The sequence below is a fragment of the Saimiri boliviensis genome, chromosome 12, assembly GCF_048565385.1.
Source record: "Saimiri boliviensis isolate mSaiBol1 chromosome 12, mSaiBol1.pri, whole genome shotgun sequence".
NCBI lineage: Eukaryota > Metazoa > Chordata > Mammalia > Primates > Cebidae > Saimiri > Saimiri boliviensis.
In genome coordinates, this window is record NC_133460.1 from 112083090 (window position 1) to 112100195 (window position 17106).

Sequence of the window (17106 nt, forward strand, 5' to 3'; positions counted from 1 at the left end):
TTTTTGTTTGGTTGGTTGGTTGGGTTTTTTTGGTTTGTGTGTGTGTGTGTGTGTGTGTGTATGTGTGTGTGTTTTGTTTTTTGTTTTTTTGTTTTTTGAGACAGTCTCTCTCTGATATCAGGCTGGAGTGCAATGGTGCAATCTCAGCTCACTGCAAACTTTGCCTCCCTGGCTCAAGCGATTCTCCTGCTTCAGCCTCCCAAGTAGCTGGGATTAAAGGCACACACCGCCACAGCCAGCTAATTTTTGTATTTTTAGTAGAGACAGGATCTTACCATGTTGGCCAGGATGATCTTTATCTCCGGATCTCATGATCCCCCAGCCTCAGCCTCTCAAAGTGCTGGGATTACAGGTGTGAGCCACGGAAAAATGTACTCTTATCAAGTTCAAAAGCAGCACTGAAATGTAAAATCCTGGCACTCATCGTTTCAATGTTACACTCTCCCGTGTGGCTTGTTTTCCCTGGCTGGGTCTCACTCAACCTCAAGAGACTGTCCGAGGACTAAAGGAATCCGTCTAATGTATTAATACTTTTCCCTGTACATTCTCTTTCATTATGAGGACTCTTGCTTTCTGGGTTCAGAAGCGATTCCTCCTCACCAAATACGACTATGGCTCACGATGCTAACCCAGCAAGTACAGTTTTAAAGGCTGTGAAAAGGCAGCCTTTTTCCCAAAGCTTCCCACTTAGGACCTGTCTCCCCTGCGTGCTCACTTGCTACACTAATAATCCTGGCTCACGCGGCCCCCTGTGCATAGACAGGCGAGAAGGAGGCCCTTCCACACGCCCCTCACAGCAGAGCACAGCAGGAACGAGAGCACGTGAGCTGAGGGCAGGCCTGCCCATCCACACCCAGGTTGGGCTGGAGCTCACGATTCTCCTCTCTGGCTGCACATGCGACCCACCTGGTGGCATTTACCCTCTTCTATTGCCCAAGCCGCCCCTCAACCCAATTAGGCAGAATCTCTTGGGGGTTGTATCCATATATTTGAAGACACCCCACACAACGTGGTTTCAAGGTGAATGCAGGTTTGAAAGCCAATGGACTAGAAAGCTGGGTACCTCCTGGCTCTCACTCCTAAGTCTCTGCTGGCTGTGCCAGGATGGAAACCTGGACGGCTAAAATCGATGGGGGAAAAGGGCATCTAGGGCTTCCCTGCCGGCCGCAGAGCCCTGACCCCAGAACTGTTAGGCCTTGAGGGCTCTGAGAAGAGGCTGAAGGCTGATTCATGCCTCCTGGAGGTTGCGCCTGCCTCTGATAGATAGTCCACGCCGCAGGAATACACAAACTGCAACAGCAGTTTTTGGGTGTGGGAAAAGTGGCAGACCATGCCCAAGTGAGGTTTTAAATCAAAATAACAGTAGTAATTACTAAAAACTTAACAGGAGTCCCCATCACTTTGGGAGGCCAAGGAGGGCGGATCACTTGATCTCAGGAGTTCAAGACCAGCCTGGGCAACATGGTGAAACCCTGTCTCTACTAAAAATACAAAACTTGGCCGGGCGTGGTGGCACATGCCTATAACTCCAGCTACTTGGGAGGCTGAGGCAGGAGAATTGCTTGAGCCAGGGAGGCAGAGGTTGCAGTGAGCCAAGATTGCGCCACTGTACTCCAGCCCAGGTGACAGGTTGAGATTCCATCTCAAAAAAAAAAAAAAAAAAAAATCCTTAGCAGGAACCCCTTAAAAAGAAATCCAGTTTTCAAACTATGAGGCAGCCTCTCTGGTTTCTTCCCTGTTTTTGATTTGCCGCAGGCTTTCCCAGGCCGTGCAGATGGCCTTCGTCCTGTCTGCCCAGCAACCTCAGTATGAAAGAGACACTGCCTGTCCCCGCAAAGCTTCAGCTTTTGCTGTCATCTAGCTTCACAGCTGGACTCCCTCAGGGCTCTGTGAACTTGGACAAGCTCCTTCTACTTTCTGGGCTTCAGTTCCTTTCTGTGGAAAATAGGGATGATGGTGCTACCCTTAAAATCACTGCGCAAAGTTTGCTTTAAGTACATCAGGGGCTCTTCAAGGGCCTGGCCTCTGGGACGTGCCCAACCACCCGTGGCCAAGACCATCTCTCTAAGCAGCAGCATACAGCGCTTCCTTAGCCTTTTTAGGGACTCACAGCTCTCATTAATCTGCCTGGTCAATGGATCCTATTTTCAGGAGCATCTAGCGTTCAGGTGTCCTCCTGTCTCAGCTCTCCTCTTCCTGACCCTGGCTTCCCTCTCCACGCTCCCTTACTGGGAAGCTGCCCTCAGATTGTGGCTGTCATCTGTTCTCTGTTGCCTGGTAACAGCTTGACAGAGCACTTTGTAACCTGACTTTTTGAGTCAGAGTCTAGTCCAATGCCCACCCCACGAAGTAGTGCTCCGGAGCAAATGGTGAATATGCAAGCAAATGAGGGAGAAGTGAGTCGCTAAATAGCAACTGTCAGGTGTTGGGCGCTATGCAACCAGCTGCCTTACACACATCGTTCTCATTTCATCCTCATCGGCCACTTGCCCTTGGGCCTGCTTCTGTTCACAAGGAGTGTTCTGCAGGCACCTCCAGTTGGGACGCTTGAGAGGCCTGCCCAAGATCTTCAGGTGTTAAGTGTCAGAATGAGATTCAAACTCTATCTGACTCCAGAAGTGAAGGGCTTAACTAGTACTCTGTGCTGCCAGACCTAACGTTTGGCAGGGATATTTTGGCAAAAAAAAAAAAAAAAAAAAAAAACAACGCAGGCGCCAAAACATCATTGAGTAAAGAGATGATGGCTTGAGTTAGCCCTGCCGTGAGCACAGTGGCTCACAGCCAGTTTCTCGTTGTTGAGCACTCAGGGAAGACTTGCTTCCAGCATCCTAGGTAGGCTTTGGTTGGAACTGACATCCCAAAAGCCACAAGTACGTCTGTTTTCCTGGAGCCCTGTGGCTTGACCAGAAATGTCTATCTGTGACCTGAAGTGTGGCTTGTGTCACTCGAGCACACTGTCAGAATACACTTCATTCATCACTGGCCCCAATGGCTTATACTCAAGACAGCATGGAATGGTCAGCAGTTAGCTGCTGTGTTTGCTGTGAAAACAGAGTAATTAGTGATCGTCTCCATTTCCATCCCAGACTGAGCCAGCTTTGATATTCAGCTGATGTTGCTTTCAGTTGGAAAAGTCAAAAACCAATTTGCACATATAACACTTTATGCATGTCATGAAAATATTTGCTTCTTTAAAGAGAGCCTGTATATTTATTAAGAATTCCTTCTAGGAATTTAATTCCCTTTCTTTCTGAAGGCTGGGTGATCAGCTATGTGTCTTAGTAGCCTGAAGTGAGGACCCTACAATCTGGTCTTGGCTCTTCCAACAGCTTCATGCAAATTCAGGAGCAAAGTTTCAGGCTCGCTTTTTCTTTCTCTGGAAAACCCAGCTCCTTCCCATCCTGGCCAGGGCAGGACGCAGAAAGGGCTAAGCCAGTTGTCTGGCATCTTTCCACCCAAAAGCATTTCGATATTTGCTCACCATGTGTTGAGAGAAGCCCAAGGAGGGTGAGTGGAGGACAGCTCACTCTGTGAGCTTTGGAAAGAAGCAGGGAGGGTGCTGAGGACAGCTCTTGGTCTTTCAGGCTTCCCAAGCTCACGTATCCCACCCAGGGGCCTGGGAATAATGGCCCATATGTAAAACAATGTCCCTTTTGTATAGTAAATTTAGGCTTTAAAATAATCTAGAGGTGCATTTTATTTAACTTTTATAGATTCCTTTCTTATGTTATAAATTTATTTGGCAATGTTAGTACTCTGTTTTTCTTTTTTCTCTCTCTTTTTTTCTTTGAGACAGCGTCTTACTCTGTCACCTAGGCTGGTGGGCATGGTGCAGTGGTGCAGTGGTGCAATCTTAGCTCACCGCAATCTGCCTTCTGGGCTCAAGCAATTCTCCCACCTCAGCCTCCCTAGTATCTGGGAATACAGGTGTGCACCACTACTCCCAGCTATTTTTTGGATCTTTTTTGATAGAAATGGGGTTTTATCATGTTGCCCAGGCTGGTCTGGAACTCCTGGGCTCCAGTGATCCTCCTGTCTCAGCCTCCCAAAGGGCTGGGACTGACATTGAGCCATTGCACCCAGCCTGCTTCTTTTTTTTTTCCAATTCAAAAATAGTTGTTTTCCAGTTTCAATGTGAAAGCTCCAGACATTTTACTCAGCCCATTAAGTACACTAACTTGAAACATTAATACACTGGCACATTTTATGTAGGGACAGCCTTATTTGGAATTCTGCATGTGCCTAAAATTAAATTATGATGTGCATAAAGGTATATGTACCCTATTTTAATGAACAGTCAGACTTATTTATGTCTTATTTTTGAGTATCCTGATTAAATTAATCAAATATATTTTTTGGAATATCATTTTAATATGTCCTTATTTGTCTTTTCAGGAACAGTATGAATTCTGCTACAAAGTGGTACAAGATTTTATTGATATATTTTCTGATTATGCTAATTTCAAATGAAGATTCCTGCCTTAAAATATTTTTTAATTTAATGGTCAGTATATTTTGTAAAAATCATGTTAATTTATTTCATAGTTGACATTAATATCTTCCCTAATTTCTTTGTACATATTGTGTTCTGCCTTAAAGGCCACTTGCTATAAAGTTGTTAAATCATAAATATGCTTTTTAAAAATTGGAGTAATGTATTAAGGTCAAATAATATCCCATAAAATATATATTTCTGCTAATATTAGTAAATATCTTAATTTTTTTATTAGATTCATATCATTTAATTTCACACATTCAACACCTCTAAATGTTGTCATCTTAATATGCGAAGTGTGCCTCTGCAAGATACTAACCACAAAGTCACGTTAAGAAAACAGTTGAGGACTCAGAAGTCAGCTGAAAATGCACTTTCCCAACACTGATTTCACAACCCTGAGCAGCAGCATTTTTGGAAGGCAAATTGTCGTGAGGATACAATGTAAATGAGGACTTTTGTGAAGTTCTCGGTCTCAGCCCATGTGGTTTATCTTTACATTTTAAAGATCAAAGAGGTCTTTACAACCTGAATCCAGGTCTCAAACACACTAGAGTAGCTGATGACTTTACGGTAATATTTAAAAATGCATTTACTCAAGATTGTGTCTACACCGTCTTGGCTGGATGAGAAGAGATGTAAATCCTGGGTCGTCCCGTTGACCCATCATCTTGGGTACAACAAAGTCATCCGTCGGAGCTGCACTCCGAAGCACTACTTGCTGTCCAGCTGTCTGTCTGTTTGGCCCAGACAACCCTCAGAGAATCAAACCAGCTGCCTCTCCCACTCTTCCCTCCCATTCTGCCACAGCGGCCTGTGCTGGTCCAGAGCTACGCCTGGAGGCTCAACACGAAGCCACCTCCCATCCGAACGATCAGATGAACAGAACGTCTTACGCATGCAGTACAGAGGAGCACACACTGGGATCGAAGCAGTAGAATAACCACAGGCAATTAAACTTGACATTTTCTGAGCAGCATTTTGGTATTTAAACATTTCTTGTAAAAAGCTAAGATTGTTTGTAAGAAAGGAATCCTTAAAATCTAGATTTATACCATTTTTTAAACTCCCACCTTTTAATGTTTAATAAAAGAAAAAAAAAGAAATCCTTAATCTAAAAGCTAAATTATTTTTGAATGGAAATACTACTGAGACCATTGACACTGGACAATAATAATGATCCCATAGCCAGATAGGATTGGCTGATGGGGGAAAAAGGGTAGGGTGTGAATGTCCCAACACTGAATTTCATAGCAGTTATCTTTCTATGGCCATTAGGCACCCAGCAGATGAGCACAATATACACAAGAAGTTATCTGGCCTACCTTACTTCTAAAAGCATTTACCACGTGCATTTTTTGGTCCATCTTTTGTTTTTTAAAAGCGATATAAAGGCCTTATTTGACATTTTCCCTGATAACTGATCACACCCTCGTGTTGCAGCGCTCGTCCCCTATTCATGATGGTGTGCGCAAATGCAACCCCAGGACACATGGTTCTAATAGGCTCACAGGGAATCAAGCTTCTTGCCCACTCCACGGCTCCGGGCCCCATCCAAGGGCAAGACTTGGTATCCCGCTGGAAGGATGCAGGCACACTTGTGACTGCCATCCGCACCAGCGGCATGTCTAGGCTGCACTGAGGAATGCGCTCCTCCCTCATTCTCTGTACAATGATTCGGCATCTCGGTGGAAGAGGAAAAGGGAGCTTTTTGAGGCTTGCCAGGTCTCTTTTGTTTTCATCGTTAAAATTCCAAGCCCAAAGCCTTTTTTTGACTGAAGGAGAAGAGAGGGAAATAAGCTTCCGTTCAGCACCTGAACCCTAGAAACAGAGCCAGCTTGCTAGGATGAAGGTGGCGTTACTCTGGTAATTCATTTGAGAGTTCAAAGTCAAAGTCAAGGGGCACAGGCTTTGGTTCATGTCTAGGAGCCCTCTGTCAGAATCCTTGAAGCCCTTTAATGGTCTAACTGGCATCTCTTGTATCAAGAAGTACCTTTAAGGTAGACCTTTTCAGGGTGCCCTCAGGAAAGGGCCCTGCTCGTGGTTTTTCCTGTCCCTTTAGATCAACCTCAGGTGTCTGCTGCAGGGGTTCTGCCTGTTCCCAAACCTTTTCCATTCCAGAAACAAAGCAGAAGCCACTTCCCCAGGCTGCGGGACTCTCCCCTTCACCACCCAGGGCAGCATCAGCCTTTTAGAGGGGCCGGTCATTACAGCCTCATGGCCTCTACCGAGGCCCCTGTTCACACAATCTCCTGGGCCTTAAAGCAACGCGCGCTGCGGGGAATCAATCCCTGGGGGACTCCATATTGTCTCTGTGCAACCTGGAAAGGCAATCTCTTCTTTCCTTCAGTCAAAGAAAGTCCATTGTACATAACAAAACAGCCCCAAACAGCCCAGTACCGACACCCGTGTTCCTTTCACCTTTTCCTCTGTTGCATGCAGTTGCGTTCAAATGCCAAATAGTGATTAGAAGCTGACCATTCTGATCTGTGTGTGATACTGGTCACTGTGTGACTGCCTTTACGGTTTCTCTCCATGTGCTATATGAATGAAGAATGCATACCAGTGTTTTAAAAGGTATTTTTATGTGTTTTTAAACACTTTTTAAAATGAGCCTGACACCTGTGTTTCAGCATTTGGAGACATACCCATGTTATTCTTTTAAGTGTATGATTACTGATACTTTTTTGTTTATTCAGCTAAGTTGTGTTTAATTTATGTGCAATCTTTATAATATATGTATGTTATTACAGTTTCAACTATCATATTTTCTTTGATTACGTTTATAATTTGATCTTGCTCTGATTATAATGCCAGTGAATGTTGCTGAATTATTTGTATATGCAAATTGCAAGATTTAAACCATTCTGACGCAAGGATAAACCTTTACTTTGACTATCAGCCTGTGTCTTTTTCTTCAAATCTCTTAATTTCATTCCTGTAGGGGGGAAAAATCACCTGCTATGAGATGGCATTTGCTGTTGCGGACCCTTTTGTTACTGGTTTCTCCCTATGGGTCTGTGGGTCCCAATGTTCCATCCTAGACAGGCAGCAGCCACTCTGCTGTGGATGTGGTCTTGGCTCTTCCCCTGGGGTAAGCAGACCTGGACGCATGAAGGTACAGACGCAATGGGGAGTGGCAGAGGGGTCCAAGGAAAAGGAGGTGTGGAGGAGGCGTAGAGGAAGTCACCAACTGGGCATCCACCAGGGGCCAACAAACGCAAATAGCCCAGCCTGAGCCCAACGCTGCAGAAGGAGCTGAGGTCTGCAAAAGTACAATTGCTAGACCAGCCTCAAAGATAGCCCCTGTCAACAGAAACACACAGATAGGGCACTGAGTGCTGAGGGACCTCAGGAGACACAGGTAGGCAGCCGAAGGCACTGGTTAGGGTATGCATCTCAGCAAGCAACTCAGAGAAGCATTATTGAGACCACACTGGGAACTCCACTCTGCCGAGATGCGTAAGGGGTCTCCCCACATCTCCTGCATGAAGCGGCAGGATGCTGGAGCATTGACCCGTGGCTCTCGTCCACCAGGTGGAAGGTTGGTTCCAAGGCTGCCAGCTCCCTGACATATGCATGCCCCACTTGTGGGCATACTGTTGCCAAAATCGGAGGAGCATCCGAGGCGGTGACGCAGAACACCCAAGGAATCTGCCGTGGTCCAGGGTCTAACAGAACCAACTGCCCCTTGTCTCAAAGGATGGGACAATACCAGCAATACAGGGAGACATGTTTGCTATAAGCATTCAAACCAAACAGAAATACATCAAGAGTCTATATGCATTCAGCCCTTTTCCTAACTCCCCTCCCCATCTCAACCCACGGATAACTTTGGAGTACATCTCAAAACAGACAACACTCTGCAATTTAAATTTGTATAGTTACAGAAACATACACATTGTTCTTATGACCAACAGTCAAACTCCTGGTATAGCATCAAATCCAGGACTACCATAGTCAAAATCACTTTATATTCTGCTAAGAAAGCAAAAATGCTGCTGTTTATTCCTGTAACATCCCACCAAGTTCATGATAATCCTGATGTTAGGGAGGTTAATATGTGAAAGTCAAATATTAAGTGACTGGACTGCAGCGATACAATCATAACTCACTGCAGCCTTGACCTCCTGGGCTCAAGCAATCCTCCCATATCAGCCTCCCAAGTAGCTAGGACTACAGGTATGTGCCACCATGCCCAGCTATTTTTTTTTTTTTTTTGTAGAGATGGGGTTTTGCTATGTTGCTCAGGCTGATCTTGAACTCCTGGCCTCAAGTGATTCTCCTGCCTTCACCTCCAAATGTGCTGGGATTACAAGTGTAAGCCACTGCCCCTGGCTATACAGTGCTATTATGTTCCAGATTCTTCCTTCCCCTTCTCATAGAGAAATCACTAGCAATGAAGAATTTATGAGCCACGGGAAGTATCTTGGAGCTTCAGTCATCTAATAAATATATTCATCCTCTGATGATGATGATAATTAGCATGTATTGATGCTTACCAAGCTTTGAGTAAAATGCTAAGTGTTTTACACATATTGTCTCATTGAATCTTCTCAACAATGCTATGTGCTCAGGTACTGAACAGCCTCATTTACGGATGGGAAATTGTCTAGCAAAGTTAAATGACTAAGTTCACACAGCAGCAAATTAGACAAGCTAGAATTTACACCCAAGCATTTGACTCCGAAGTCTAAACTCTCTCTAGGAATTTACACTGCGCAAAGGTGTGGAATGCACGCCAGACATCACATCAATTTTGCAAATGATTAAAGGATCACCTGGCAGACAGACAAGGGCCAGGATAGATTTTAGAACACTCTGACCTATGAGAGTAGACAGGCCTGCACCAGCTCTATGTCTGCAGTGACATACACAGGTGTCAGAGCCTTTCCAGTCAAAGGCGGGTTGCCTCTCCTGCTTTCCTGTCACCGAGACCTGGGACTATGCTGTCAATATAGTTTTTGTTTGTTTATTCTTCAGGTGACATCAAGAGCTCCCCCTGGGAGGTTGGGTTGCGGAGGCTGCTCAGGAACCCCACTGAGAGATGGGTCAAGCAGGTATCCAAGTCCAATTACCTGGCTCAGGGCTTGATGTCACAGATGTGGGACTGCCTGAGATAGGCTGAAGCGTACGAAGCTGACTGGGGCCCTCGCAGAGCAAGACACAACAAACCAAAGCTCCTTCCTGAAATCACCGCGCACGCTGTGGGAGGGGTTTCCTGCCACACATCATGGGCACTTTTGTTTTCTCAGGAAGAGCAATAGCAATGAAATCCACATTGCCACATTACGGAGGGTTATGTGCCTGCATGGCACTCAATGCCAGGGATACCAGGATGGGGGTTTGGTGACTGTGTCCTGGAGATGCCTTGGGGGTCTGGAGCATCTGCACAGCATGGCAATCAGCTTCTCCAGCTGTAACCAGAGTGCCAGGAGATTCCTGCGGCTAGTCTAGAGGACTTTTCCAGGAAGCCCAGTGCACGGTAGGATCCCAGCTGCATGAAATCATTTTTAGTTACGTAGCTACAGTTTGCTTTATGGAGTCGCCGTTTGCCATGTTGACTCTCAGTGACAGCCCAGGGTGTGGGCTGGGGCCTGAACCCTCGTCCCTGACGAGACTGAGCACTGAGCACTGTTCTCCCTGCCTTCCTCCTCAGCCTCTCCCGATGGTGATGAGCCCCAGGTGCACCCACCTGCTAACTTTTCTCCTGCTCCAACAGCAAGGCCTCTTCTTCAGCAATAATCGCCCTACCGCAGGCTCCTGCCCCTAAAACCTGCCCGTAGATTCACTCCCAGGATCCACGTCAAATCGGGGTCACCAGAGGAAAGCCAGGGCACGTACTTTCATCTGCTGACTTGGGGCTGCTCTGGGTCAAATCCCTGCCCCTCGACTCAGCACCTCTTCCAACAAGGCAGACACGGCTTCGGTTGCAGGTAGTTCTCAGAACACAGCGGGCGGCTCCCGCAGGACTAAAAGCGGCTGCGATGACTTACTGGCCAAGAGAGAAAATGACCATTCAGCCAAGTTGTTGAAGAAAGGAAAACAGAACGTCATGAACCAGTCTCTCACACTAGCCTGTCTGCCCCACCCCCACTCTCTCCATAATAAAAACACCAGGGTTTCAAGACCGTTTCATCACACACTTTATTGGACATCTCCTGGGGCTGGTCACTGGGATACAGTAACCAGGAAATACAGTCGGCCCTCGTGAATGAACAAAACCTACCACCCCAGGAGGGGAGCCGGAGACTCAGTGGGTTACCTTCCACAGTGCTACATGCTACAGAGGTACAGAACAATTCCAGGCAAAGGAGGGACCTGCCCCATCCTGAACAACAGGCATGGGGGTGAGGGCACCCACAGGGAAGAAGGCTCCCTTTAGCTGAGCTCAGTACTGGATAAAATGATCTTGGTGGGGCAGGAGGGAAAGTTCCAAGCAGGGGAAACAGAAGGGGCATGTGGTGGCTGGGGGTGCCTGGCTAATCGAGGCAGGGGATGGTGGGTGCAGTGGCTCACACCTGTAATCCTAGCACTTTGGGAGTCTGAGGCATGTGGATCACTAGGTCAACAGACCGAGACATCCTGGCCAACATGGTGAAACCTCATCTCTACTAAAAACACAAAAATTAGCCAGTCATGGTGGTGGGTACCTGTAGTCCCAGCTACTCAGGAGGCTGAGGCAGGAGAATCACTATAAACCCAGGAGGAAGCGGTTTGCAGTGTGCTGAGATAGTACCACTGTACTCCAGCCTGGTGACACAGAGAAACTCAGTCAAAAAAAAAAAAAAAAAAAAAAAAAAGAAAGAAAGAAAGAAAAAGAAAAAAGAAAAAAAAAAAGAAAGAACGCTCAGGAAAGGCTTGGGGGCCAGATCGCCTTTGGCGGCGAAAAAGTCAAAACAGCTTCTATTTGTTGGGAATGTCCTATCACACAGAAATTCACTCAGAAACTGAAGCTCAGAGAAGTGACCATGCCATAGTGGGAATAGGTGGGTATTTGTTCTCAGTCAGCCTAGAGGAAGAGGCATTTGTCAGATCCCCCCTCCCCACCACCACCAAGTGAAGACGTGTTGTGTGGAAGTGTTCTCCATCTACTAAACATGGGGGCAGCCCTTGGATGAACGTTTCTAATCAGTCATCAACAGCCCTGTAAGATGAAAACCACCCTTAGCGTGCTCTTGAAATACTGTACTTACCAGGGTGAGAAAAGGAGCTGACACACTTCAGCGAGATTTCTGGTTAGAACTGAACTCTATGTAATCCCAGCACTTTGGGAGGCCGAGGCAGGTGGATCACAAGGTCAAGAGATCGAGACCATCCTGGTCAACATGGTGAAACCCCGTCTCTACTAACAATACAAAAAATTAGCTGGGCATGGTGGCACGTGCCTGTAATCCCAGCTACTCAGGAGGCTGAGGCAGGAGAATTGCCTGAACCCAGGAGGCGGAGGTTGCGGTGAGCCGAGATCGCGCTATTGCACTCCAGCCTGGGTAACAAGAGCGAAACTCCGTCTCAAAAAAAAAAAAAAAAAAGAAAAAAAACACTGAACTCTAAGGATTTTCCTACTAAACAGAATGTTCCACTCGACAGGCATATGGCTGGATGACATTTTTCTAATGTGAGGTTCATAATTACTATTAAGTCTGAAGTGTTAGAACAACCTGATCACAGCAACATTCCTACTCAAGGTTCTGAAGCTGGGCTAACTAGAAGGAAGCATTTATGCCTCACACCTTCCAGAGCGCCTCGACGAAGAGCTGCTCTTCCTTGAATATCCTCCCCCACTTTGCTCTGGTGCCATCCCTGTCCCCTTTGCAGCCTGTAGAGCCCTCAGATGTCTCCTCCCTACCCCTTCCTATTCCCTCCCTCCAGCAGAATGTCATTCTCCTTCTGATCCCGGACGCTATCAATACTCTCATGGCAGCCAATATAGCACAAGCCAATAGCACTGATTTCTGCATTCATTAATGCATTCATTAATGATGTTACCTGGCTCCTCGCCAGACACTGGGGAGACAAGTGTGGAGACAGGGCACTGCCTGCATAGGGCACACGCTGGGGGACAGCTACCCAGTCAGGTGTGCCATCCTCACCTCCATCAGGTAAGGTGGGTGAATAGGGGAGTCCAAACAGGTGACCTGGCGGCGGCGGTGGGGTTGGGGGGGGCGCTATTCTCTGATTAGGGGAGCATAGAGAGAACAGGGGACAAAGTAGAAAGTAAATGGAGATGAATAACAGTTATGTCTATGGGTCTGAAGCTGGAGAAAGAAGTCTGGGCTTCAAAACAGATTTCGGAGGCAACAGCTTACAAGGATGCAATCCTGAAACTGTGGCTGAAGGGGCTGAGTGCTCAGTCCTTCCAAGGACAAGGATGCTTTTCAGAGTACTGGTGTCACTTCATGTACCAGGTGGCATCAGGCTGCCACGTAGTCAGAAAGAGAACAGGCGGGAGCAGAGCCAGTCAACTTCCGGAGCTTTCAGTAACAGGTAAGCTGGAGAGGTGAAGATGAGGAGCCACAGTTTGAATTTGAGACGAACTGTGGCCGGGACTGAGATCCCGTGGCGGGAGGCCGTCTCAGGTGAGAGCAGCCCTGTTTGCAAAAGCACTCCCAAGAGACAAAGGCAAGCCATGAGCCACTCCTTACAGAAGGTCACTCTTGGTCCCTAGAGATGTGTTCACAAGTCATCCTCCAAAGCACAACTTTATTTCCAGAAAGGAAAGGACACAAAAAAATAGGACTGTCCTGTGCAGATGTCCAACAGCCTCAATGTGGGGACCAAATGCCCCCTAGCCATTAGAAAGACAGCTCTTGGAAGTTCCACTCCTCGGTGCACTCACCCATGCATTCGTGTTTCCCGAGTGCCTGCTCGGTGCTGGGACAGCTGAGGATGGACGTTCCCGCCATCGTGCGCTGGAGGACACAGGCGAACACTTAAACAGTGACACAGTGTGGCAGGGGTCACAGTGACGGCTGCTGTAGGGTGGCTGTGGGTGCGTGAAGGACCCCAACGCTTCATTCTGCAAAGCCGAGGACAAACCTCGGCTCAGACTCCTTCCCGAAGCCTCCCATGTTCAACTGTTCTTCATCCGGGAGCCCCGCACTGCTCCCAGCGAAGCTGAAGAAGCTCATTCAGGTCCAGCATACCCCAAGTTCTCTCCCCTTACGCAGACTGACAGCTTTACTTACAGAATTCACTTCAATTTATGACAAAAACTGTACTAGAACTTATCACAAAACTAACTTTATTATATTTTTTCCCCGTTAGATTTTTGTGTTAATTATCTTCACTGTCCTGGTGACTTCTGGTTCTTATTTTCTTGATGCATACAATGTCCTCAGCCTGTGTGGGAAGAAGAACAGAACTCTTAAGTCATTTAAACACCCATTTTCATAATGGACCCTCCTCTGCAAAACCCCAAAGGCATGCTAGGTATTACGCAGGTCCTTAGTTGTAGAAAATTGATTTTGAGGTTGGAAATAAGTTTTAAAACATATTCCATTAGGGTTGTTTTTTTCTTGACTTAAACTGCTTTTATTATGCAGTTTTTTACACTTAAATACTGTGATCTTTTCATACAAAAGTTCCTAATGCATTTTTAAGCTGACAAATAATAAAATTTCTTCATCAATGCACACATTTTCAAAAACTAAACAATGTCGCTCAGAAAAAGTGAGCTCAACCAGGATCGAGTCTTTTGGTTCTCCTAAACCGAGCAGCCCCTGTGGACAGAACCATCCCCACCTCGCATGGATGGGGACCGGCCTTGGCTGTCACTCTTGCAGTGTTTTTCACCTCTTGGCTAAGCGCGGGGGGGACCATGGTGAAAAACATGGCTATAAGCTTCTTACTGGAAAAAAATCTATCTTACATATGCATTTTCCGGGCCTACCAACACCCAGTGAAGAACACAGCGATAGAGGAGCGTGTCGGAGGTCTCCCGGGTGCTTGCGTGTGAGAAAGGGCTGGAACGACCCCAGCAGAACACACATCAGGCTGAGCCAGGCCTGTTTACCCTGTGTTTAGGAATCACCCTAGTTAAAAGATTTGCTTTTACCCTTCTTTGGTTTCATTCTGATAAAGCCGCACCTTCCAGAACGTGAATTTGGCAAGGGTTTGGAGCCTGAGTTTGATGTAAGACTGAACGGGACAACGTGCCGACCCACATCAGCTGTGTACCCGGTGTCCCTGTGATCTCTAGGACCCTGTCTGGCACTATCAGGTGTCTTCTGCTTCCGGCCTGTCCCAGAAGTACAGTCTCTGACTTAGGACACCGGCGTGGGCATCAGCGTCCTCCCTGAGCCTCTCCTCCTCTTCCCTCTATGGAACAGCTATAGGCATTTCCCAACTAGGACTTCCCGCTACATAGCCAGGCAGCCAGTCGAAGGGGGACTTGTGTGTCTGGCTGCCTGGCTATGTAGCAGGTACCGGGGACACCTGGGAACCTTTCATCTTCTTGGTAGCTGAAGCGTCCTAGTTTGTGCTGAAGACGGTCTGTCAGTGGACAGCTGTACTCGCCAGAATTCTGTATCTGAGAGGTTATTGCTACATGAGTTTCGCTTGCTGAACTCAAAATATGGCAGTTTAAGGCCCAAATTTTGTGTGTGCTAAGAATTAAATTTATACCACTCACAAAAAGGTAGCAATTCAACCTATCTTTATTTTAGCTAAACCAAGTATTCCCCAAAAGAACACTAATGAAATTTAATCCTTATTATGGATTTGTCCACGTGATAGTAATTATGAGTGGCTAAACTTGATGTGATTTCCGTAGCACTTAAAGCTCATTAGCTTAGGCAGTCTCTGGCTGGAGGAGGGGTGGAGGGCAGAGGCACCTCCCACTGATCAGGAACTCTCACATAATGGGTGTGTGCCTCAGGGACGCCTCAACCTCTGTTCCTTCCACCTTTCCAAAGAATTCCTTGGAAAATTTTCTCTTTCAATAGTTGTTTTTTTGTTTGTTTGTTTGGTTGGTTGGTTGGTTTTGTTTGGTTTTGTTTTTCGGAAATAACTTTTCTCTTTCAATAGATTTTTGTGAACTACAGAAAGGCTGAAGACATCTACCTACAATTGTGTCATGAGATACATCATAAGCAGTCAGAAATTAGCCACTAGACAAATTCCTTTTCTTCCTGAAGAAAGTCTTCATAATGTGAATTTGCTATTTTACGTGGAATTCTCAAAACAAACACAACAAAATAGAACTAAAATGACAAAATATATGTCTTAGCTTAATATTCCTTCCACTAATGTAACTGGGAGCTGGCAGAGTGCTGTTAATGTTTTTGGTTTACCTTTGCAACCTTGGGCAAAAATACGTCAAAACATTCTGTCTCTTTGAAAAAAGAAAAATGGTAAATGGCTTACCTTCTTCGGATTTTCTGCACACCTCTTGACACCCCGCGTGACTCTCTGTGCAGATTCACTCTCCAAAGCGCTTGCTGCAGACTGGCTTTTGGTCTTCCTTGATCTCAAATGCACGGAGTCTGAAGGTCCTGCTTCTCCTTTCCCTTCCTGATTCTGCACGAGAATCCCCGTGCTCTTCGGCCCTTCACTCTCCTCCGCCACCTTAGGCTGGGAGCTCTTATTCTGTCTAACAGACCTCAAGCACCTTTTGTTTTCACCGGCTTTGCCTCTAGGTATGGCTTTCTGGGCTCCGTCATCTGGACTCTGCATGTCCATCTCTTGGGAGGTCTTCATGGGCTTCTTTGCATTTCTGTTTACTTTCATTCTTTCTGCTAATATAAGGACCTCAGTTGTAGGCTGTTCTACATCTGTCTTCTTTTGGCGTCTGGCACGCAGAGACATTCCCTAAAGAAATGAGAAGACATCCACAAAATTCCAATAATTAGCAAAACAAACTTCAAAATTGAACAGGGAGAACAATCAACAGTAAACTAAAAGGAGAAATCATTTGAAAATTACCCACTGATGAATTTTCTAAGAGACCTAGCATCTAAGGTAACGCCTTGGTACTTTGTTCCTATGGAGAAATGACTGTCTATGCTGACAAATTATAAATAAGGAATTCAGGATAAATTTCAATCACGATGCCTAATGAGATATTGGTCAAATCTAATTTTTACAGTTTACATTATAGAAAGAAGCTCCGTTATTCATTCATTTACAGGGAGTACATGAATTTCTATTCCTTTAACGATCACTGCTAAGACGGAATAGGAAAGTGTCATTTCTGGGGTTTTTCCAAACTTCTCTGCATGTAGCAGGAACCTCTCTATCTAACAGTCCAGACAGTTTAGACCTTCTCAAGAATACGCACTCCCTGTTGATACTGTTCTGATAGTTAAAACAGTGACATAGATAGTATTTTTAACCCAGTACTAGTGATAGTATCTAGAACACAGAACTGAACCACCCACCTGTCCTCTGATAAATTTTTTAAACATCTGAAGATGAACATTACTCATTTGGCTCCTGAGAAACAAGTTTGCATTAATCATTTTTGACTAGTTCTTTTCCCAAATTAGTCTACTCCTTCTACGGATCCCAAGAAGATTCTTTGCCGTGGTCTGCAGTTATTCACTGTGTTGAATGAAACCGTTTGGGGAAAGGATAACCACTTATAAAGTCAGATTACATGCAAATTATAA

The 17106-nt window shown here is 46.0% G+C and overlaps 2 protein-coding genes across 11 annotated transcripts in view; one reads left to right on the top strand and one right to left on the bottom strand.

Annotated features, from left to right (window-relative positions):
- PTPRE (protein tyrosine phosphatase receptor type E) overlaps positions 1–5393 on the top strand; it is a 178468-nt gene extending 173075 nt beyond the window's left edge. For 5 of the 6 annotated variants that reach the window (XM_074383084.1, XM_074383086.1, XM_074383088.1 and 2 more), the window contains 2 exons: positions 4396–4504; positions 4731–5393. In XM_074383084.1, the coding sequence (XP_074239185.1) occupies positions 4396–4470 (75 nt within the window). In that variant the 3' untranslated portion in view covers positions 4471–4504; positions 4731–5393. The remainder of the gene's footprint in view (positions 1–4395; positions 4505–4730) is intronic. The other variant, XM_074383085.1, reaches the window with a different exon arrangement.
- Positions 5394–13181: 7788 nt separating this feature from the next.
- MKI67 (marker of proliferation Ki-67) overlaps positions 13182–17106 on the bottom strand; it is a 29963-nt gene continuing 26038 nt past the window's right edge. For all 5 annotated transcript variants that reach the window (XM_074383082.1, XM_003922089.4, XM_074383083.1 and 2 more), the window contains 2 exons: positions 15863–16306; positions 13182–13837 (listed from right to left, as the gene is read on the bottom strand). In XM_074383082.1, coding sequence (XP_074239183.1) covers positions 13772–13837; positions 15863–16306 — 510 coding nt within the window. In that variant the 3' untranslated portion in view covers positions 13182–13771. The remainder of the gene's footprint in view (positions 13838–15862; positions 16307–17106) is intronic.